We start from the raw sequence: 25567 nt of genomic DNA, 5'->3' as shown, positions 1-25567 counted from the left end.
CATTTGCTGAAAATGAACGTTGTATCCCCCCCCCAGGTCTTCATCGAGGCTCCATCTGCTAAAGACAATTTTATCGAAGGAGTCCCATGCTCTCTTATTAAGTTTAAAAATGTTTGACCTATCAATATGTTTGATTACCATGATTGTTGTTTGAAAATTGGACTCCATTTGCTATCGATAATCGAATCGAATCAAAACAAGCATTTCGATTTACTATCGGACAATAATCGAAAGTTCATAATATCTGTAAGGAATACATTCTTTATACATAGTATCATCATGATCATTTAGATGGTTTGACTTAGAATCAGTACGTGTGATGCTATAGTAATGCCTTTGGCAACAGTAAGTAAATTTCATTAATCTTTTCCTCTCTTTGATAACTAAACGAAAAAAACATAACAACACAAAATTTCATTAATCTTTTCCTGTCTTTAATAACTAAATGAAAAAAACATAACAACACAGCACATACTTAATAATTGCACATCAATTGCAAAATAACAAACAGTTATCTCAGTATTTTATCAATGTAAAAACATATTCAATATTTGTATCTCAGCTGAACATTCAATAACCCGTATTATTGAACATATCATGAGAATATCTAAATTTCATAAAACTTCCACAAAAAAGTAAACTAGTTAATTACAAACGAAACCAAAATAGGTTTCAAAAACAGAATGCATCTCGCCGGGATCCCCGGTCTTTGCAGGTAAGACCGGATCTACTACACCATAGAGACATAGTAGAAGGTTTTATGCAATACATGCACAATTAAAAACAATTTATAATTTTGGGAGAGTTTTTAAGCACAAGTGTTTACATTCACCGCATTTGTGTAAGAGAGTGACCACCCTTCTTAAAATGAATTCAACGAGAATTTACCTGAAAGAAAAAATGACATTAACTCGACTTTTACCACAAAACAAAACATACGTAGTTACCTGAAGTAACATTAGTGACATCGATTTTGGACAACCACTATTGATTGTCGCCGACATAGCATTGTCAGCGACGATTAATCAATTATACTCCATAATCGTTTCATCACTAACCATGATGGTACAATAATTTTGCAGGTATGGAAGCGATCGGGTGCATGGTTTTTTAAAGGCCTGCCAAAATATGTCATACCAGAGAAGAAATCTGAAAGCAGTAAGCTGGGGGTAAAGAGCAAGCCAGAATACCGGGGAACACCTAGGGCTCAAACTGGAGCTGTACAGACCTACAACAACTGGAGTAGGGGTCGGGGCAGTCAAGGTAGGCGGGGCTTATCATATTGTATTGTTATATTTTAAACTTGGATTATGGGCAAGCCGGAATATTGGGGATTACCAAGGGCTCAAAGTTGGGCTGCACAGACCTACAACAACTGGAGTAGGGGTCGGGACAGTCAAGGTAGGCGGGGCTTATCATATTGTATTGTTATATTTTAAACTGGGGTTATGGGCAAGCCGGAATATTGGAGATTACCAAGGGCTCAAAGTTGGGCTGTACAGAACTACAACAACTGGAGTAGGGGTCGGTGCAGTCAAGGTAGGCGGGGCTTATCATATTGTATTGTTATGTTTTAAACTGGGCTTATGGGCAAGTCAAAATATCAGGGATCAGCTAGGGCCCATGGAGAAGGTGTACAAACCTTCAACAGCTGGAGAAGGGACAGGGGCAATGACAGTAGGCTGGGCTTATCAGACTGTTTTGTAATGTAGTTAGTAAACGCTCAAGACTTCATTGTAATATACAGTCGAGCCTTGTTGACTCCCAGCAACCAATAAAAATACCTCAACCTCGCAAAATTCAAGCCAAGCGTGAATACTTACCTTCAGTATACATAAATTGGTCCTTTACATCTAGTTGAAGTCAATGGGGAATTCAAGCTGGGGTTTGATTGAAGTATTTTTGGGTCAAACCACAGGGAATCCTGAAGTATGTATTGTTTTGTTAATATATTGCTCAAGTCTACAATATTGCCCACTCACAATCAGTATGATTGTCAATTTTATTGATTTGGGTTGGGCAGCTTAAGGGATTTAGCTAAAGGGTATAGAAGTGTGCTGCACCCTGTCCCTTTTCTGCAGCACCCTGTCCCTTTTCTGCAGCACCCTGTCCCTTTTTAAATCCTTGCTAAAACCCTAAAGCTACACATTGGGTAAAATTAAAATGAGATCAGAAAACATAACATTACGAAAGTAATAAACCTAACATAAATGACATATTTTGTAAATGATCTTGATTATATAACATTCCTGTGGGCAGGTACAAGCTATGGGGAGAGCAGCGAACATGACTCCGAGAGCAGCTCGGACGATGACGTCAGTATTGGTCGACGGAAAGGACGCAAAGGCTCGGGTAATTATAAAATTGCGTTACAAAATCAAGGTATTGTTAGATACCCAGTACAAACACTAACTCTGGCTTTAATTATTGTTGAGTTATGCCCCTTTTTCAATTGAAATAACAGACAAGCGTGGGTGTTTACTTAAAGGCTCTCTTGTCATTGATTAGTTTTGTGAGGAAGATTCTTTATGTTACAGGTGAGAGTGATGCTGGTAGTTTGGCCAGTAGCCAAAGTGGCCACATTTATTCTGGTGGTCAAACACGGGAGAGCAAGACCAGTGTAAGTAGTGACCGATACACCACTGACCGCCATTCCTTTGACAGACAGCGTGGAAATGACCCCCACAGTGGAGATAAGCAATATAGTGCTGACCGGTACAGCAATGACCGTTATAATTCTGACCGACAACAAAGTGGAGATCGTTATGGCACTGAACGGTGTTCTAGTGACCGTTATGGACAATCACAGCACATTGCGTCAGAAAGCAGTCGGGAAGAATTTCATGACGAGCCTGAGGAAACTACAGGAGGTTAGTCCTTCTTTAATAATAGTAATGTTAACCTTTCTAAAAGTGGCTTGATTTTTTCCTAGAGATTTGTCATATATTTGGTAATTGGGCTTACAGTATGTGTTACATGTACAGTTGTTTGTATAGATTTTCTGGTTTGAATGCTGTTTAACTACCTATCTCTACAGTAATATTTAAGAATGAAAATGCCTTGTTATGGTGATGGTATTTCTTAAAAGGTTAGCTTTATCAGATATTTAGCGCACAAGTCAGGGAAGGTAAAAGAAGAGGTCATATTTTGTAAATTGGAAAATGTCTCGCATAATTATGTCACGTTTCTTTTCGATTCATTTTCAAGTATAAGAAAATATAAATTAGATTGATGAATAAAAAATCTCTGAAATCAAATGAGCACCGTATTTTTTCAACTATCGGACAGGGTTACATGTAGATTATAAATTATAATAACACCAATATAGAAATATTGTACGCAGCCTATGACAGGTACCGGTATTCCATTTCCTTTAAACAGAAAATCAAGTAAAAACATTGAAGAAAACTATAATCTTTTATGGTTTATGCCATTTTACTGGAACCCTGCGACTTAATTAATATTTATATTATGTAATAGTTAGATGACATGTAGTGAATTCTTATTGATTAAGAATGGTCGGAGTGAGCGTAGCAAATGAGTCCTTCTTAATCATTAATAATTTACTTCATGTCAACTAACTGACTTAGAATACAACCTCATTGGCTTATCCATTGTCAACACAAAATCTGACGCAGGTAGTGTGTATCGGATGTTTGGCAGTAGGTGGATCTTTATACATGCGCGAAAGTTTAAATTCTTAATGATTAATTCTACTACTTAATGGTTGCCTATCTGTAATCTCAATGGCTGAAAATGTAGGTTGTATTCTAAAGTTCTTTGCCTTTTTCTGGCACTAAACTTTTAACCGTACTATCTTTTCTTTCAATATAACAAATGTTCAGAAAAAAACTAACAAGTCCTTTTGCGATCTACAATGACTTAACGACAGTTCACTGCTTGTTTATACCCGTTTGAGAGTAATCCTGCAGACATGTAGCCATCATGCTAGCCTCTATCCTGAAAATGTGACCATTTGTGTAAAACCTCTCAACCATTTTGATAAGTTTGAAAACCATGCTGTCATTTAGACTTTTATCACAATTCAAATAATAGTGTGAAATATACATACTATTCTAATTGTTAATCTTAAATCATGTGCTTTATTTTTAAAGTGTAAATAAAATTACCAGAGTAGTGAAAGTTTTCGTTTCATTTTGATTCGGTTTAAAACTGATGTAAGTGTAAAAGTTACTGCCATTTAACTCAATATAAAACAATGAAAGTGTAAAGACTGCCATTTTAATTCTACTTAGAACATGTCTAAGAATAAAACTGCCATTTAACTCAATATAAAACATTGAAAGTGTAAGGACTGCCATTTTAATTCTACTTAGAACATGTCTAAGAATAAAACTGCCATTTAACTCAATATAAAACATTGAAAGTGTAAGGACTGCCATTTAACTCAATATAAAACATTGAAAGTGTAAGGACTGCCATTTAACTCAATATAAAACATTGAAAGTGTAAGGACTGCCATTTTAATTCTACTTAGAACATGTCTAAGAATAAAACTGCCATTTAACTCAATATAAAACATTGAAAGTGTAAGGACTGCCAGTTTAACTCAATGTTAAACACATGTTAGTGTAAAAACTTCCATTTTAACTCAATGTTAAACACATGCTAGTGTAAAAACTGCCATTTTAACTCAATGTTAAACACATGCTAGTGTAAAAACTGCCATTTTAACTCAATGTTAAACACATGTTAGTGTAAAAACTGCCATTTTAACTCAATGTAAAACACATGCTATATAAAACTGCCATTTTAACTCAATGTTAAACACATGCTATATAAAACTGCCATTTTAACTCAATGTTAAACACATGCTATATAAAACCGCCATTTTAACTCAATGTTAAACACATGCTATATAAAACTGCCATTTTAACTCAATGTTAAACACATGCTATATAAAACTGCCATTTTAACTCAATGTTAAACACATGCTATATAAAACTGCCATTTTAACTCAATGTTAAACACATGCTATATAAAACTGCCATTTTAACTCAATGTTAAACACATGCTAGTGTAAAACTGCCATTTTAACTCAATAAAGAACATATATTATGTGTTAGTGTAAAACTGTCATTTTAACTCAATGTTAAACACATGCTAGTGTAAAATCTACTGTTTATCTCAATGTAAAACATTTGCTAGTGTAAAAACTTGCTTCCATTTTAACTCAATCTTAAACATCTTAGACCAGGTGTCAAAACTGTCTTCCATTTTGACCTTTGTGTAACACATAATAATGTAAAGACTTGCTGCCTATTGTGAAAGGGGTAACGCTTACGCTAGTGAAAATTTGCCACCATTTTAACTTAAGTCTTACACAAACCCTATTAAAACATGCTGCTGTTTTGACTTTAGTGCTTGTGTAAAAAATTTGCTGCCGATTTATCCTTCCTCACCTTTTACCTTCCCTTCTTGACCCTGTGTGTGCCTGAACTTCCATTATTAAAAATAGATAGCTCGGGACAAGAAAATATAACAAAGGGCAATAACTTTGTAAAAAGCTCTTTATTATTATACATCACCTTTGTTTTGTCTTTATTACAAATTATATGAAATGTAATAATTTTCAATGATATTTAAATGTAAGTATGATTCATTATGACTTATTTTGGGGTCAGTTTATTAGTAAGGGTTATATCAGGCGTTTACTTTGGGGATAATATCGGCACACTCGGGGGCTTGATCAGCAGTAGAGTATGACATATAGCCATCTATGCACCATACTTACCCTTGCTTTTTTGTTCTGTTTGTTTCCCAGGTTACGGTTCAGTTACTAACCCTCCTCGACATACTTCTTCATCGTCCGGAAACTATCACCGGGATTCTCAGTCTCGCTATCGACAGCATTAAATCCTGCTATTTGCAGACTAAATGCTGTTTGCAGACAAAATGCTGCTACAATGTCTATTTGCAGTACCTAAGATGCTGCTTCAATGTCTATATGAAGTACTCATTCCGGCTATTTGCAGTACTTATCAATCCTGCATGCTTTATGCAGTATGAAATGCCGCAATTTGTAGTATTAAATCTAGCTACTTGCTGAATAAAATGCCGATAAATGCATTACATAATCCTGCCACATGCAGTACTGAATATTACTAAATCTTTGTTAGGACAAAGTAGTAATTAGAATCTCCCATGTGGAATTATGGCTCTATAATTATACAGAAAGGCAAATATGTTGCCACTGAGTACTGTAAATTTATGGTTTCTTTTGGCATGGTATTCAAACTGTTCTTTTTTTGTTTAGAGACTTTTTGGAATTTTGTTAACATTTTTTTTAATAAAGAGAATACTTCACTGAAACTTAAAACTGTAAAAACAGTAGAAAATAAGACACTTTTGGTATGAAATTGTGCAAGTGTACAAAAAACTCGAAAGGAATCATCCGGGTTGCCATGACAAAAAATATTTTTTGCATATTTTTGCAAAATGAAGTGCAATGTTTTAACAGTATTGTATTTTTTGCCAGAATTTTCTTATTTAGTGTAGTTACCTATGAGGTAAATAACAAAGATTTATGGCCTAATTGATAATAGCAATTGTGATAGTCATATAGAGGAAGATTTAGAGAGGGTGTCTTTGTCTTAGAAATTTCTCACAAGTGTAAATTGAGTTATTTCACGTACTTAAACAAAAAATCACCAATCAGATACAAGCAGAAATTCATTTCATCAATCATGCCTAAAAAAAGTAGCTTATGCTTTTCGACAAAGTAGAGCATTTTTCTGTCACCTTTTGAAATTATTTTTAGAACTAAGGCTCAAATTTGAACTAAAAGTTATTTTTTTATTGAAAAAAGCATTTTGTTCTAATGTCACACAAAATGAAAATTATTGATCTTCTCAATGTCTGAATGTATAAAATGTGAATGAATCCATTTTAATAAAAATTAAGATTTTGACTTATTTGGCTAGAAGTCATATGGTTGAGCAATGGTGTATCTGCTTTATGTCAGCTATTTCTGTTCTAGGCTGGTATTCAATATTGGTCTTAATTGGATCTAAGAACGATGTAGCTAATCTGATTACTTGTTATAAATATCTGACCAACAGAGTAAATGAAGTCAGTGATGTATGACCATAAGATCGACTTAAGTCGCATATTGAATACCACCCCAGATGCTGAAGGGTGAAAGTATTGTTTTGAATAATAAATAGTGTTATACACTGACACTGTGAATTTTAAGCTTGTGTATTGTAAAAAATTCATGAAATTTAACTATGAGATCAGGTTTGGAAAAAAATCAGACAATCGTGAAAAATTGTTCAGTAAAATCAAGTCGCCATCTGATACTTAGTGCGAAATTTTGTTGGCTTTTTAAGTATCAAGTAAAATATTGTGAGCCACGCCAGTTTATGTTTTAAAATTAATTCAGTATTCCACCATGTCAAACTCACTTATACATGTTCATAACCATAATTTGCTAGAGTTTCATTTAGATGGATTGACATATATGTATCTAATTACTTAGTGAAATTAGAAAATAAGAACTTGGCTGACATTTTATTTTGTATTGTAAAGTGTTTTTGTACAGTTTTATAGAAAATCGTATATATAGTTACTTTGATGATATATTTTGAGGTAAAATCTATATATTGTGAGAAAAAAAATGTTTTTTTAAATTTGTAAAATTGTTAAATTTAGTATCCTTTAGATAAAATTGAGTTTAATTTCTAAATGGTGTGTTGTGATTTAACGGTTATAGAAGTTGATTTTTAATGTTTGTTTTTAAAGTTCATTTATTTGCGGAAGATTAAGTTTATTTAAGAGGATGATTTTCCAAACATTGGACAAGATTTATAAAACAGAATGCTTTATTTAAGTTTCATATTTATCTGATTTTCATCATAATTTACATGACACTGCATCACTCTGATTGAAATATTTCTTGCTGTTAAAACAATCGAGAGATTTACTAGTCAGATGGTATAACAGCAGTGTCAGAATTTAGCTATGTTATGCACAAGCATATTTTTGTGACTGGTTTTAGTTCTTATTCGTAAAATGACAAAACACTCCCACAAAAACAATGTTATAATTATGATGATATTAAATGTCATTACCATAAATAGGCCTCAGCTTCATTTTAATGCATTCATCAACAGGGTTCTCAATAAGTTTTGGTTGAACCGTCTCAAATAGTAAAGTAACCCACCAGCTTCTACTTATTCTACTGAAAATCAATTTAGTTTTCCAAATTTGAAGCGGCCCTATTGCCACTTTTTGGCCGACAGCCGGTTTTTATTGAGAATGCATCAATAACAAGAAAGGTTCTTAAGTTGGCCTTTTGCCTGTTCCCGGACCTTGTGTGTAGACTACCATCATTGTACTGGACATTCATTCATTTTGACATTGTTTTATTACATTCTGAACTCTTCATCAAAAACAACCTTGGATGTATGCTGGTTTATCAGCAGAAGTAGCTCGTAAAATTGCAAGTAAAAGTATTCATTAACAATACTGTTTTAACTTGTATTTTGTATATCTAAGTTTAAAATGATTGCCAGTGAAGTGTACTATTGCATAAATCATAAAGATTTTCAAGATTCAAGTCATTAAGTTTAACTGCTAAATTGAAATAACTATGCGATCTGCTTGAAGTTTAGTTAAATGTAAAGATAACTGACATGTAAGCCGTCCATATAGATCTGAGGTTGTTTTCGATGGAAAATAGCCGAGGAGTTTCGAATGAATTTGTTATACTCCTGAGTTCATCAAGCATTTTTAAGAGCAAAGCAGAAAATGAATAATAATCCAACAAATTTGTCTGCAATTATGCTATCATTTACTAAATCACAGATTGATCAATTTACATGTGTGTGTATATAAGCGGTCCTTAATTTCATCTCCGAAATTTACAGTATTGAAACCAACTTCACACATAATCTGGTTACTTATGCGTCCAGTCCAATCATGGTGGAACAAATACACAATGTCCATTACCAGTGCACTCACATCAGTTGACAGTGTGTATGTGTGCAACTAATACAATGTTTACGATATCAAATAACACAGTTTTAACTATCAAGTGTTCTACTACCAATCTGAGTATATATACCAGAACATTGATAGTGCTCAGACCTGGTACTACTTTGATTATTCAATTTAGCATTCGGAACTCCTCGGCCATGTTAAAATTCGCTGACAGACATCCAATCAAAATACAGTGTAGGGATTCATTACGTCAGTGAACCCCTGTATTCGCCCTGTTGATGCAATTTGATGGTGTGACTACTACGAACTATGGCACAAGTGCTCTAGTCCAAAAACTATATTCACTTGCAGACTTTTTTTGAGCTAAGGCGAAAGTCCCTTGCAATTGTTAAACATCACTCACTTTTTGCATGTATGCGAGTCTAAATTCGAACTCTGATTAGTATTCTATTCAGGGTCATGTCAATTACGTCGGGAATTATAGTCATCAATGAAAAATGTAATGTCTGTTATATATATTTATTTTGAATTCTAAAGTTCTCATGTTGTCATATGTTTGTCATTTTGAATATTCTTTTCTTTGAAATTTTAGTTTGTGATAATGATATAAATGTTGTTGTTCCAAAAATGGCTAGTCAATATTAAAATATAAAACATTTGTTGACTTTATCATTTTTTTCATTATATAATTCAATGAGAACGGAGGATTTTAGAGATTTCTTCAAAAACTGTTAAGGAGAAAATGGTGTATGGAATAAATTCCTTGAAAGATTTAGAGCTGATTATTTTCTAAGAATGCTTTAAAATCACATTATTATGTCTGATCAGGCACTGTGGTGAAATTTCTTGGCGACTTAAAGGAGATTGGTTTTAAAAAAAACATTAAAGATAATGAGTATTCTGTCAGTGAAGAATGCTTTTCTGAGTTTAAATTTGATATTAGGTTCTTCACATTGTAACAGCAGTAAATTTTCTCAATATTTTAAGTTAATATCTTTCGATTGAAATTTGCGTTAAAAAAAACCCTTTGAGAAATCATGAATATTATAAATTTATTATATGCCTTACGAAGCATAAACAGTTTTTAACCAGGTTTTCACATAGTGAAACCTGGTTATTAGAATGACGAACATCGTTGTTCGGGCGGCCAGGCAGCGTCAAACTCACCTATGAAACTGAATAATTTCAGTAAGGGTTGACATAACTTGACCAAACTTAGTCTATAGGAAGAGTTTAGGGATACCTTTCGTTTAGGGTCCCTAGAGTCAAGGTCAAGGTCACTGTTACTAAAAATAGAAAAACGGTTGAAACTGAATAACTTTAGTTAGGGTTGACATATCTTGACCCAACTTGGTATTAAGGAAGAGTTTATGGATACCTTTCATGGATTGCCTTTGGGGTCCCTAGAGTCAAGGTCAAGGTCACTGTTACTAAAAATAGAAAAATGGTTAAAACTGAATAACTTTAGTTAGGGTTGACATATCTTGACCCAACTTGGTATAAAGAAAGAGTTTATGGATACCTTTCATGGGATTGCGTTTGGGGTCCCTAGGGTCAAGATCACTGTTACTAAAAATAGAAAAACAGACACAGGACGAAGTTCTTCTGTCAATCATTGAATACCTGGTTTCGTCGCATTGCGGTGTTTCTTGTTATTCTAATCCTGGTTGTGGTAAAATAATAAAAATTAACGAGGCTTACTTTGAGGATCGCTTATGTGCGTGAAAAAGTAAGTTGTAAATTAAAACCATTTCAGATTCTAATGAATATAAAATATCATGTTTAGTTAAAAAATGAACTTTATCATTGTTACATCAACTATATATGTAATAATAATAAACCTAGTAAATTTGTTGTAGATATTTTGTAATCATAAAGTTTATAATATTCGCTAATAGACCAATAAGTCAGCTTTAAAGCAGAGCTAAACAAATATTAGTATTTAGTTATAGTTTTTTCAAATTGAAGTTTATGAATTTGCATAATAGAACAGTTGAATTATAAAATGAATGATAGCGGAATTCATTGCATCAGTAAAGTGAGCTTTTCAAATTCTAACAAATATACACTTATTATCCCTTAGGCTTCAGTCATCACCATCCCATCAATGTGCCCCACCCCCTCTCCATCCCCAAGCAACAAGGCAAGGCTCCAAGCCCCCGGGGTGAGGATGGGGATATTGATGTGGCGTTTACGAAGTATGCTCACGGAGACATTGAGGAAGATGACGCCCCCTCGTCACCTGACAGTGAGGGAGGTGTGTATAACAAAATAAAAAATTGTTAATATTAAAAGATTATCTGGGGCTTTAATTGAAAAGTTTGAGGTGATTTGTGGTATACTTGTACTTCTGTCAGCAAACTAGAATTTAAAAAATAGTTTTAATGGCTGAATTAGATAGAAGCAACATTTTGAACTCCTCGGCCATTTTCCATCGAAAACAGTTTCGGATGTATGCCGGTACATCAGTTGAAGTAGGTCATATACTTAAACAACAGTATTGATATATTGTAGTGTTTTTACGTGTATTTTCTTTATCTAAGTTTACATAGATGGCCAGTCAAGTGTTTTATTACATAAATAATTAACATTCCCCAGACTAAAGTCATTAAGTTTAAATGTTAAATTTAAATTACTGTGTGATCAACTTGCAGTGTGGTAAAATGTAAAGATTTCTGACATTGTAAATACATCGGAGGTTGTTTTAGATGAAAAATGGCCTAGGAGTTCCGAATGCTAGCAATAATTTGAGAATTAACCTAAAATTTCAGTTTTCTGAAAATGATTCTCTATGTCATTTAATTTTTACCTCCTCATATGCTTTGTTAAAAATTTAGATTACTTGATTACCGTATTTATATTTGAACAACAATGTCTTTCAGGCAACCTCGGAGCTCTGGAGTTCTCCCTGCAATATGACACTGCTGAACAGAGGTTACACTGCACCATTCACAAAGCAAGGGTTAGCATCAACTAAATATATTTTGTATCTGTTTATGCATTATTGCTTTATTCATTTGTGATCTGCCTGACAGTGAGCCTTTTTAAAACAATTGACATAACTCTCATTATCTCAAGACTTGGTATTAAGCAAGTTGGTTTACTAAAATAATCTGTTGATATGTGTCCATGTGTATTTGTTTATGAAGGATCGTTCCTTATAATAAATTTAATATTGTGAGCTTCTCTAATATCTTGTGTATGTTTCCTTAATGATCTTAGGCTCAGGCTGCAGGTTATAACTATCAGAACATTTTCTGTTAGTGATTCCCAGAAGGGTAAATGCAGGGTGTAGCTAGAGGGTTATGGGAGGGCTGCACCCTGTCCTTTTTTGGTAGCAACCTTCTGCCCTCATGGAGACCAGCATGTGCACCCTCCTGCAAAAAATTGAATGCTTAAGATAATCAAATGTTTCTTTTGTTTCATTTAAAACTTGAAATATGATTATGAATTCAAAAAAACTTTACAAATTTAGTAGTTGAAACCTCAGATTACTTCAAATAAGCACAATTTCTTACATTTTTCTATGAAATTCATAATGCTTTAATTATTCACTGTCTGATACCCTTTGTCCTCTGCACCCTGTCCCTTTTCTGCAACACCCTGTCCCTTTTCTGCAACACCCTGTCCCTTTTCTGCAACACCCTGTCCCTTTTCTGCAACACCCAGTCCTTTTAAAATTGTGGCTTAAACCCTAGTAAATGTCATAAAATAATCGTGCTGCTGCCCCTGTGCCACAGCTTAATACTTCCTTAATTTTAGTCTCTTAACCTTGGCCAGGTTGACATAAAAATATTTTTTCCCTAACCTTTTGTAAGATTAGGTTCATCATTATATATTAAACAATGATTGGGAAGAAAGTTATGATAACTTATACTAAGTCACTCTTGCTTGCACGATGTTGCGCAAGAGTGTGGTCTTGTGTTGTGGGGGAAACCAGAGTACCTGGAGAAAACCCACTCGTCAGGCTTGGTGACCACTTACTAAGATTAAAGGCAGAATTAGTGAGACCACTTAACTTGAAACTTTATCCCAATTATCATATTTTCCTAATTTTGCTATATATTTGTGTGCATGGAACTGAAAAACTTTTAAGTTGAAAACAAAGTTGAGAATGTGAAAAAAATTAACATGTGTAATGTTTTTTCAGTTCCTAATTTGTTTATATAGTTACTTCTTCGCTCCTTTGATAAAATAGGCTCATGTTGTCTCATCACTTAGGATGATGAAATTGTTACATGTTTAATTGTTGAAATTATAACTGTATTTTACAGGCCCTGAAGGCCATGGATTCTAACGGCCTATCTGATCCTTATGTCAAACTTCACCTGCTGCCTGGCGCTACAAAGGTATAGAAGTTTTGTACGCTTGTCTGTGTGTCGAGGTATTGTGATAGCCTTCGTGTTGTCACCTTTGCGAGCCTGCACATTCTTTAACCTTAGCAATACCTCCAAAAAATGTTAAGGTATTCATATGAAACTTGGAACACTTGTTGACAGAGACAATTGCTGGCAAACTGTTCAAGATATTAAAATGAAACTTGGTACACTTGTCCAGCAGCAATGCAAAAATGCCCATAACTCGGGCTTTAATTATTGAGAAATCTCTAGTGTTAAAGTACTAACTAAAAAGTTGAAATAAACAACTCAACAAGAGAAAAGCTCTGCGTATAATGTATCTATATCCAACATGAAATAATTTCTCTTGTATCTTGTAATGAACTTTTATCGTTACTTTTCAGGCCACAAAATTAAGGACAAAGACAATCCACAAGACCTTGAATCCACAGTGGAATGAAACTCTCACATACCATGGGATAACCGAAGAAGATCTGCTCAAGAAAACACTAAGGTATAAATATAATGATTATTGCTTATACGCTTGACATGGTATTCAGCTTGAGACATCACAGATGGATTAAAACTAAGAAATTATATCTGAAAATTTAACTGTTTCTTAAAGGTACTCGCTGATGTTTTTGTAAAATGCACATTTTTTTTGTATGACATATCAAGTGCAAATCATTTAAGAGTTTTGAAAATAAGATACCAAAAGCTGGAATCCTTTAGAAAATGTTGATATTTGCTCAAATACACAATTTTCATTTTAATAGCATAAACAACGCTAATAATCACTTAATTACAGCTTTGTTGTTGCGTGATTGGTTAATTGACATTATCAAGTGATGTTATCAATGTATTGTTAAAAGGTTAAAATATCTACTGATTTTGTTGTGTCCCTGTGGCATTGTGATTAGGGTGTCCTTTTTCTAAGTTTTTCTTAACTTTACCACCATGTGATTACACCCCACTAAAACCAATTTTTTTTTAGAATAAAACTTTATTTTTTACTGCAATATGGATATCATAGAGTAAATTTATGATAAAATAAGTTTTTCAAGTGCATTACCAGGAAAACTAATTTTGGTCCAAAAACATGAGCGAGTACCTTTAAAGGTACAGTTTGTATGAGAGGGGTGCAAAGTTTCCTACTTTCATCTGCTTTTCTCTTCTTTGGCCACAAACTTTAAAAATTTATTTTTTATTTTTATCTGATCTATACCAAAAATGATTATTTGTATAAAGTGTTATGGGGGATACTGCTATTTCGGACTAGCTTCATCTCTTTTTACAAACTTGCGTTGGCACCCCTGTTGCATGTATGTGACTTAATATATGTCTCGACTCTTAGGTTATTTATGTAAGGATTTTATTATCCCCCGCCGAATCAAAGGTTTTTTGAGGGGGATATTGTTTTGGCATTGTCCATCATTCCGTCCGTCCTTCTGTCCGTCGTCCGTCCATCCAGAACCATATCTTGGTAGGCATTGATCAAAAAATGTTCAAACTTGGTCAGAATGTTCCCCTTGTTCAGTATGTCACTATGGCTATGTTCTTAAATGGCCATTGACAAATATATGCCTCTTTCGCTAATAAACTTTCAATTTTAAGCAGATAATTTTATGTATCTGGTTATGGCATGTAGTCACACATAACTTTTGTCCAAGGCAGTTTTTTCCAGCTTTCGAAAGAAAATGAATGGTATTGTCGAGTGTCGAGTTCTCTTCTGCTTGATGCTTTTATTTTTCAGCCGAAAAAGTGATTTCTAACTTTTTCCTTGCCATGAAGGCATCGGTGTGTGCCTCTGAATTATTAGGATTAATCAACTGTTATTTACAGTAAACCATTATCAGTGTGTGTATACCATGTGATAATTTATGTCATATAAGCTACATCGGAAGGCAATATTTGGCTTAAAATGAAGACTTAAATCAAAGATAACTTTTCTTTTACTACACCATTTTAAATGAAACAAAGGCCAGTCAATGCAGCTTAATTAGCCCCACCTTTGTTTTATAACCGGAGTTTGATAAGGTGATTAGTTTCATCAAACACTTCGACAAACCTGTTTCCAGAACAATGTTTTGACAGTGCTCCATCAGACGGCCATATTGTGAAAAGGTTTGTCGAAGTGTTATAAAAAACCTAACTCTCAATGAAACTTTGGTAAAAGACTGAAGGCAGGGCTCCATAAGCGACATAGACTGCACTATGTTTCATTTAAAATGGTAAATAAAATGAAATGTTTTCTTTGTTTAAAGTCTTCAATCAAAGCAAAATATTGCGTTTCGACGTAGCATTCATGACGCAATTTATCACGTGGTAAACACACACTGTTATATATATCATTTTGCCTTGAACTGGTTTAAAAACTTTTAAAATGAAATGTAAAAATACAGTATCAGACAAAATGTAATGAGCATAATGCATGATGGTGTCCATTATGAGCAAAGTTAAAGACTATAATCATCTTTTTAAGATATAATGTCTTCAAACTTTACTTGGTGATAGGCGTTTCAAAAGTACAAGGTTTCTCAATCTCAGTTTTGAAAGTACAAAATAATATGAAGAACATGATTTAAGTGCTCTGAATTTAAAATGATTTGTTTTTCATTTTAACTGATATATTGAAATGTCACAGACAGATATAATCATAGTAGGCGTACAACTTCGGTTTCATTTAGAGATGATGGATATTAAAGTAGTTGAACTGTAATCATAAAGTAGGCGCACAACTTGGGTATCAATTAGAAATGATTGATTTAATGCAGTTGAAATGATTTTAGTGTAACATTTCTGTAGCTACCAATTTGGGAATATATTAGATTACAATGATGTCATTCATTACCAATTATTTTAAATATAACTGATCTCTCTGAGATTATTTGTAAATTCTGGGCTGATTGATCATTGTATTTCAGACTATCATTAATCGTCGTATTTCAGACTATCAGTATTAGACGAGGATGCCTTCAGCTACGATTTCATTGGGGAAACTCGCGTGGAGCTACATCGGTTAAAGAATAACCACACAAAACATTTTAGTGTCTACTTGGAAAACCAACATCCAGTAAGTTGATGTCTGAATTTCGAAGATGTTTCTGTTCTTTTATGAATGGCGTTAAACTTCTAATGGGAGACTTTAATTGGGAATTTCAAAGACATTTCTGCAAGATATCCCGGCCCGGGTAGTGGGGATGTATTTCTAGTTTCACAGTCCTCAACAGTCTACAAATCTTTTTCTTGGGAGATTTCACTCGGTCTTTTAAAATCCCTTCAGGAAACTGGCACCATATTTCACTTATACAAAATGACAACAACATTGCAAGGAGAACTAAAATATGAATAATTGCCTTTGAAAATGATAAAGCAAATATGTACAACAACTTTAAAGCTTCCTTATAATGAATTGAATGTTTTCTATTTCTTCAAAGGAAATATTAGTTTTCAGTGAGATACCATACCAGGCCTATACCTACAATATGCTGGTCTGGACTGATATTTCATTTAGGTGTGTGGGGGGAGGGGGGATATTTTTTATTAATATATATATTTTTTTGGGGGGGGGGGGGGGTGAGGAAGATTCTGGGTCAGCTGGCTTGTACCGATTGAGAGATTTCAAACTTGGAGAAGTCGTGAACCATACAGATATTTAAATAAATTTTATTTCCATTATATGATAGAAATATGTCAAATCATTCTTGGTAGAAACTCAACAAGAAAACTAATTATCTCTGCAAATTGTGTCTCGAAACTGGCTTGAATTAGTTCATTGAGACCTCTTTTGTGACAGAAATTTGTCACTTGATGCTTGCTTAAAATACTAACAAACACTACAACACTGTAAAACCAAAGTTGATATTCCACGAGTTTGTGTACCAATAAATCATGTTAAACTAATTATGTCAGCGCAATATGTCTCTAAACTGGTGTAAATGTCTATTAGTACTGTTGAGTGCCTTACTGCTGGGATTGTTTTGGTTTAAAGTGGCAAATATAATGGGTAATGCGTACCGGGTAGTTAAAAGTTCCAGATGCCAATATTTGTTAACAGTAAGCAATGGTTATTTGAATATTGCTGTTTTAAATTCTGGACCTCACTCAGATTGAATCAAGAAAATCAAGCCCTGGTAAAATTTAAACACTGTACAGTATTAATTCAGGGATGCCAATTTTCCTCTTTTTAACCAGGTTTTAACATAGTGAAACCTGGTTATTAGAATGGCGAACGTCGTTGTTCGAGCGGGCGGGCGGGCGGCGTCAAACTCACCTATGAAACTGAATAACTTTAGTAAGGGTTGACATATCTTGACCAAACTTGGTCTATAGAAAGAGTTTATGGGTACCTTTCATGGGATTGCGTTTGGGGTCCCTAGGGTCAAGGTCAAGGTCACTGTTACTAAAAATAGAAAAACGGTTGAAACTGAATAACTTAAGTTAGGGATGACATATCTTGACTAAACTTGGTCTATAGGAAGAGTTTATGGATACCTTTCATGGGATTGCGTTTGGGGTCCCTAGGGTCAAGGTCATGGTCACTGTTACTAAAAATAGAAAAACGGTTGAAACTGAATAACTTTAGTTAGGGATGACATATCTTGACTAAACTTGGTCAATAGGAAGAGTTTATGGAGACCTTTCATGGGATTGCGTTTGGGGTCCCTAGGGTCAAGGTCAAGGTCACTGTTATTAAAAATAGAAAAACGGTTGAAACTGAATAACTTTAGTTAGGGTTGACATATCTTGACCAAACTTGGTCAATAGGAAGAGTTTATGGATACCTTTCATGGGATTGCATTTTGGGTCCCTAGGGTCAAGGTCACTGTTTCTGTTTTTGATCACAAAACTTTAAAATTAAAATTGTTGCCTTTTATCTGATTTAGACAATAAAATAATTCATATATAATGTGATAGGGTAACTTCTATTTCGTTCTGGTTTCCTCTTTTTTTACAAAGTCCAATTGGCAGAAACAAAGAGACATCTGGCTTCTTAATATGCTCTTTGTTTAACTGCTATTGGTTTGAAATGGCAATATTATAGCATAACAGTCAGGAAAAAAATTGCCGTTAAGTCTTAAAAACTCCCAATCTCATTAAAATCAGATCCCCAATACACGATTCACGATGTTACGCAATTTTATGCTTTAATATTGTTTATCCTTAAGAAATTAAGAATAAAATAATACAAAATATAAAACTTCTCTTTTACCGGTCAAACATACATAGAGCCATTAAGATGTGAGTGGTAATAATAAGTATAATAATTAATATTGTTCATATGCTTATTGCATCAAAACTGATTGACCTACTATGTGAAAAATATGTAAAAAATCTTAGTTTTAATATTTACATTCCCGTTAGAAGTCTGTTGTATACATTAAGCATATTGTATGACACAAAGAGTTGTGATGTCATTGTTTATTTTAATAATGCGCTCCGATTGGATAAACATGACATCATTTAACAAATACCAGCTATTCTTTTATACCAAATGTAAATTTTTATTATGTATGTGTCAGTTTCACTTCTTGGAGAACAAATACTTAAATGCAAAAGATTGTTTTGAATAATTATTTAAAATGTAAATATAAGTATTGATGGCATTTTTTCAAGCGAGCAAATTACCAAGGAGTGCTAGTGCAAAAAAATAAATGTGACCAATCCTTAAAATCTCCCAATGAAACCCTGACACATAACGTGACACAAAACACCACAAGGTTACACATATGACATTTGAGGAAAAAATTGTGAAATGCTTATGATGATAAATTTAATGTGAAAATGTAATTGAGCAATAAACATATGAATGAATCCCTACCATACTGGTCCAACATGGGAAACTCTAAAATATATTGATATTATCAGTATATGGGCAATTTTCATAACGCAATTCATAATTGGTGCCAAAGGTAAACACTCCTTGACAAACCTGAGGGATCGCGTTTATCTATAACTATTTATATCTATTATCTATATTATATCTATTACATTATACCTGAGGGTATATCGCCCTGGAATGGTTTGTTAACTTTAAGAATGTTTTCCATATTCTAGACAGAGCAAGGTGATGACCTACTAACGAATGATCGCGGGAAGGTCCTTTTGGCCCTGAAGTACTCCACAGCCAAGCAGGCACTGGTAGTCGGGGTAATACGCTGCTCAGGACTCGCCGCCATGGATTCCAACGGCTACTCCGATCCCTTTGTCAAACTGTAGGAATTAGTGGTTGTTTTATTCATCTGAAGATTAATAAAGCTCTGGAAACTCATGACAAACTCACATTTTCTTTGACTGCGTGTAATACTGATTCTGTATGTTTATTTTATAGCGTGTATGTAAGCTTATTTATACTCGCACTTGGGCCTTTGCCCATTTGGCAAGCCTGGTATGGGCTACCCTGGTTCTTAAACGTGCACCAGTGTAAAGCAGTGTCACATGGAACCCCCATTTAACATCCCTTCTGGAAGACGATTAGTATTTTTTTAGATGGTCCAGTGGGGAATCCAACATGCGACCCCTGGATTGACATATATCAAAACATAATAATAATAATAATAATAATAATAATAATAATAATAATAATAATGGTAATATCTTATTTAGAGAAGGTATATACACATGATGACATCATTACAGGTTCAACCATTACAACATCATATTTACAATGTGGTCTTCCATGAAGAAAAACAAAAAAACAAAAACAAAATGCAATTGGTAAATCATAAAACAACTGCATCATACTTATACATTCGTATACAATAACTTGATGTTTTGAATATAATTATTCTATACAAATCATGTTTAATTAACATAATGATATAAGTAATTTCAATATACATCATGTACACGTCAACATAAATGTTTTTATACCAAACTACTTCATAGGACAAAGAGATTACACTGAACATTATATAAAAAAGAACATGCTGTGGTTTAGTTTCCAGTAATGGTTTGTTACATTATGTTTAAGGTACTTGAAGCCAGACCGAGACAAGAAATCCAAGTTCAAGACAGTCTGTAAGAAGAAAACGCTGAATCCAGAATACAATGAGGTGAGAATGATAACATAATAGTAAGATGACATGAAGTAAATTCTTAATGATTAAGAATGGGCAGAGTGAGCCTAGCGAATGACCCCTTCTTAATCATTAAGATATTACTTCAGGTCATCTAACTGACTTAGAATACAACTTTATTGTCAACTCAAAATCTGATGCAAGAAGTTTGTTCAGATGAGTGGCAGTAGGCAGACCTTTAAAAATGCGAGAAAGTTGAAATTCTTCATGATTGAAATTGTTCTACTTAATGATTACTATTTGCAATTTTATTGGGTGAAAGTGTAGTTCGTATTCTAAACACATATAAGATGTTGAATGATGCACTACAATTTCTTCTCTCACTGAATTGCTTCAGTCTGTATGCATAGTATTGTTAAGGGTATTTGGTAAGACTACACTTGTTTCACAGTCATTGAAGTTGAAGTACCATGTTTGAAAATTACCGGAGTTTGTGTACAATATCATGAGACACCATGTTTGAAAATTTCAGGAGTTTGTGTACCAATTTATCACGAGACACCATGTTTGATGTTTCAGAGTTTGTGTACCAAATTATCATGAGACACCATTTTTGATGTTTCAGGAGTTTGTGTACCAATTTATCACGAGATACCAAGTTTGATGTTTCAGGAGTTTGTGTACCAATTTATCAAGCGACACCATGTTTGATGTTTCAGGAGTTTGTGTACCAATTTATCACGAGACACCATGTTTGATGTTTCAGGAGTTTGTGTACAATAGACACCATGTTTGATGTTTCAGGAGTTTGTGTACAATATCACGAGACACCATGTTTGATGTTTCAGGAGTTTGTGTACAATATCAGAAGACACCATGTTTGATGTTTCAGGAGTTTGTGTACAATATCACGAGACACCATGTTTGATGTTTCAGGAGTTTGTGTACAATATCACGAGACACCATGTTTGATGTTTCAGGAGTTTGTGTACAATATCACGAGACACCATGTTTGATGTTTCAGGAGTTTGTGTACAATATCACGAGACACCATGTTTGATGTTTCAGGAGTTTGTGTACAATATCAGAAGACACCATGTTCGATGTTTCAGGAGTTTGTGTACAATATCAGAAGACACCATGTTCGATGTTTCAGGAGTTTGTGTACAATATCAGAAGACACCATGTTTGATGTTTCAGGAGTTTGTGTACAATATCACGAGACACCATGTTTGATGTTTCAGGAGTTTGTGTACAATATCACGAGACACCATGTTCGATGTTTCAGGAGTTTGTGTACAATATCAGAAGACACCATGTTCGATGTTTCAGGAGTTTGTGTACCATATCATGAGACACCATGTTTGCTGTTTCAGGAGTTTGTGTACAATATCACAAGACACCATGTTTGCTGTTTCAGGAGTTTGTGTACAATATCAGAAGACACCATGTTCGATGTTTCAGGAGTTTGTGTAGAATATCAGAAGACACCATGTTTGATATTTCAGGAGTTTGTGTACAATATCAGAAGACACCATGTTCGCTGTTTCAGGAGTTTGTGTAGAATATCAGAAGACACCATGTTTGATGTTTCAGGAGTTTGTGTACAATATCAGAAGACACCATGTTTGCTGTTTCAGGAGTTTGTCTACCATATCAGAAGACACCATGTTTGATGTTTCAGGAGTTTGTGTACCAATTTATCACGAGACACCATGTTTGATGTTTCAGGAGTTTGTGTACAATAGACACCATGTTTGATATTTCAGGAGTTTGTGTACAATATCAGAAGACACCATGTTTGATGTTTCAGGAGTTTGTGTACAATATCAGAAGACACCATGTTTGATGTTTCAGGAGTTTGTGTACCAATTTATCACGAGACACCATGTTTGATGTTTCAGGAGTTTGTGTACAATAGACACCATGTTTGATGTTTCAGGAGTTTGTGTACAATATCAGAAGACACCATGTTTGCTGTTTCAGGAGTTTTTGTACAATATCACAAGACACCATGGTGATGTTTTAGGAGTTTGTGTACAATATCAGAAGACACCATGTTCGATGTTTCAGGAGTTTGTGTACAATATCAGAAGACACCATGTTCGATGTTTCAGGAGTTTGTGTACAATATCAGAAGACACCATGTTTGATGTTTCAGGAGTTTGTGTACAATATCACGAGACACCATGTTTGATGTTTCAGGAGTTTGTGTACAATATCACGAGACACCATGTTCAATGTTTCAGGAGTTTGTGTACAATATCAGAAGACACCATGTTTGATGTTTCAGGAGTTTGTGTACCATATCATGAGACACCATGTTTGCTGTTTCAGGAGTTTGTGTACAATATCAGAAGACACCATGTTTGATGTTTCAGGAGTTTGTGTACCATATCATGAGACACCATGTTTGATGTTTCAGGAGTTTGTGTACAATATCAGAAGACACCATGTTTGCTGTTTCAGGAGTTTGTGTACAATATCACAAGACACCATGTTTGCTGTTTCAGGAGTTTGTGTACAATATCAGAAGACACCATGTTTGATGTTTCAGGAGTCTGTGTACAATATCAGAAGACACCATGTTCGCCGTTTCAGGAGTTTGTGTAGAATATCAGAAGACACCATGTTTGCTGTTTCAGGAGTTTGTGTACAATATCAGAAGACACCATGTTGTTTCAGGAGTTTGTGTACAATATCAGAAGACACCATGTTTGATGTTTCAGGAGTTTGTGTACAATATCAGAAGACACCATGTTTGCTGTTTCAGGAGTTTGTGTACAATATCAGAAGACACCATGTTTGATGTTTCAGGAGTTTGTGTACAATATCAGAAGACACCATGTTTGCTGTTTCAGGAGTTTGTGTACAATATCAGAAGACACCATGTTTGCTGTTTCAGGAGTTTGTGTACCATATCATGAGACACCATGTTGGATGTTTCAGGAGTTTGTGTACAATATCAGAAGACACCATGTTTGCTGTTTCAGGAGTTTGTGTACCATATCATGAGACACCATGTTTGCTGTTTCAGGAGTTTGTGTACAATATCAGAAGACACCATGTTCCCTGTTTCAGGAGTTTGTGTAGAATATCAGAAGACACCATGTTTGATGTTTCAGGAGTTTGTGTACAATATCAGAAGACACCATGTTTGATGTTTCAGGAGTTTGTGTACAATATCAGAAGACACCATGTTTGATGTTTCAGGAGTTTGTGTACAATATCAGAAGACACCATGTTCGCTGTTTCAGGAGTTTTTGTACAATATCACAAGACACCATGTTCGCTGTTTCAGGAGTTTGTGTACAATATCAGAAGACACCATGTTTGATGTTTCAGGAGTTTGTGTACAATATCAGAAGACACCATGTTTGCTGTTTCAGGAGTTTTTGTACAATATCACAAGACACCATGTTCGCTGTTTGAGGAGTTTGTGTAGAATATCACAAGACACCATGTTCGCTGTTTCAGGAGTTTGTGTAGAATATAACAAGACACCATGTTTGATGTTTCAGGAGTTTTTGTACAATATCATTAGAAACCATGTTTGATGTTTTAGGAGTTTGTGTACAATATCACATGACACCATGTTTGATGTTTCAGGAGTTTGTGTACAATATCACGAGACACCATGTTTGATGTTTCAGGAGTTTGTCTACCATATCAAGCACAACGAATGTGCCAAGAAATACCTTGAAATCACTGTCTGGGACAAAGACCTGGGGAAAAATGACTTCATAGGTAAACATAGCTTCTTATGCTCTTGAAGGTTTACATATTGAAATCTCAAAGTCGTGTCGAGCGAAAGACGCACTCATGAATTATGTCCCTACCCAGAAAGTCAAGGTCACACTTAGAGGTTAACCATTATGGAATTCTGCATAATTATTCACATAGAGAATAAGTGGTCATGTATCGGCTGTTCTTTTGTTACACAAAGGATGATTTTGAAATAATCTGGCAGAGATGTTTAGCACATAAAAATCATTGAGTCACGTGCATCCCTAAGTCCCTATCTTGTAGGTAAAGGTCAAACTAAGATGTTTATCATAATGGAATTCTGCATGTTTGCACATAGAGTAAAGAAGGTCCTGTCTGGGCTGTAACTTTGTCATACTTTTGGGGATTTTCTAATAACATGCCTTATGTTGTCAGCACACGAAGTTAAAGACCCATTTCACAGCTTTCAAGGTCAAGATTACACTAACAGGTTAATCATAATGGATTGCTGCATATATAAACATTATTCACATATTTGTCCTAATCTCTGGATGTGTCGCATGCTCATCCCAGGTCCCTAACTTTTTCTTCATCGATCATTTACACTTGTGGTCCTGCATATATGCCTATTATAAGGTTATGATAGTTATCCCTGTAGGCATATTAGTGATTATATAAATCTCGCCCGCACTTCATTTTTCGAAGAGAAACGCTATCTTTTATTATGCTCCTTAAGGGAGGCATAATTTTTTATGATAATCTTTTACAACTTTGTCTCAGCAATAACTTTGTTATTATTGATAGGATTTTATTTAAAACTTCTTTTAAGAGCATGAGGGGAAGATCAGTGTTACACATAAGATTTGTGCTCACATCTTGAAAGGTCAATTTTAGTCAACATTGGTCTGATTGTTGAAAACTTTCTGAGGTTACCAACATGGTTAACATTATCGATGTTAACTTTGAAATAGTTAATGTTCTGGAAGTTTAATGGATACATTTGTGATCTGTAGTATTTCTAATAATAGTTTGAGACATCTTTTTCAGCTGTAACTATGATCTCCTTCATTGCATTATTAACTTGAACAAAGTTCTGAACAATTGGCGAAATGTTTTTACAAATGTTTTTACATATTCAGCTTTAACTTTTTAACTATCCAGCAAAACTATGAAAAATGTGCCCAAATCTCACAGGTCAAGGTCATAATGTCGGGTCATATTGTACAATACAGTTGAGCCCAGTTGGCTCATACTCGCTTGGCTTGAATTCCTTGTTGGCTTGAAGAAGATGTTAAGGACAGTTTTCTTTAAACTGAAGGTAAACAATCCCACTAAGCTGGATTTTCCGAGTCTCGAGGAATTTTTGCCGGTCACTTAGAGTTTGAGCCAATGTGGTTTGACTGTATAGATTTCATATCAATACTTTGTGTCCTATATACTAATGGCTATTGTTCAGACAAGGCCCAATTAAGGGAATTTGCCATATTTCTGTGACAACTCTTGTTATCAGAAAGTATAGAA

General features: G+C 34.4%; 1 protein-coding gene across 1 annotated transcript in view; it reads left to right on the top strand.

Moving 5' to 3' along the window:
• The window catches only part of LOC128231772 (rabphilin-3A-like), a 58768-nt gene that overhangs the window by 27471 nt on the left and 5730 nt on the right, over positions 1 to 25567 (top strand). Inside the window, exons 6-16 of the mRNA XM_052944955.1 lie at positions 1083 to 1263; positions 2260 to 2352; positions 2538 to 2870; positions 11048 to 11221; positions 11847 to 11926; positions 13239 to 13313; positions 13706 to 13815; positions 16251 to 16374; positions 19359 to 19516; positions 20275 to 20356; positions 23974 to 24067. Coding sequence (XP_052800915.1) covers positions 1083 to 1263; positions 2260 to 2352; positions 2538 to 2870; positions 11048 to 11221; positions 11847 to 11926; positions 13239 to 13313; positions 13706 to 13815; positions 16251 to 16374; positions 19359 to 19516; positions 20275 to 20356; positions 23974 to 24067 — 1504 coding nt within the window. The remainder of the gene's footprint in view (positions 1 to 1082; positions 1264 to 2259; positions 2353 to 2537; positions 2871 to 11047; positions 11222 to 11846; positions 11927 to 13238; positions 13314 to 13705; positions 13816 to 16250; positions 16375 to 19358; positions 19517 to 20274; positions 20357 to 23973; positions 24068 to 25567) is intronic.

The sequence above is a fragment of the Mya arenaria genome, chromosome 4 (assembly GCF_026914265.1).
Source record: "Mya arenaria isolate MELC-2E11 chromosome 4, ASM2691426v1".
NCBI classification, from domain to species: Eukaryota; Metazoa; Mollusca; class Bivalvia; order Myida; family Myidae; genus Mya; species Mya arenaria.
This window is presented reverse-complemented; position numbering and strand designations above follow the sequence as displayed.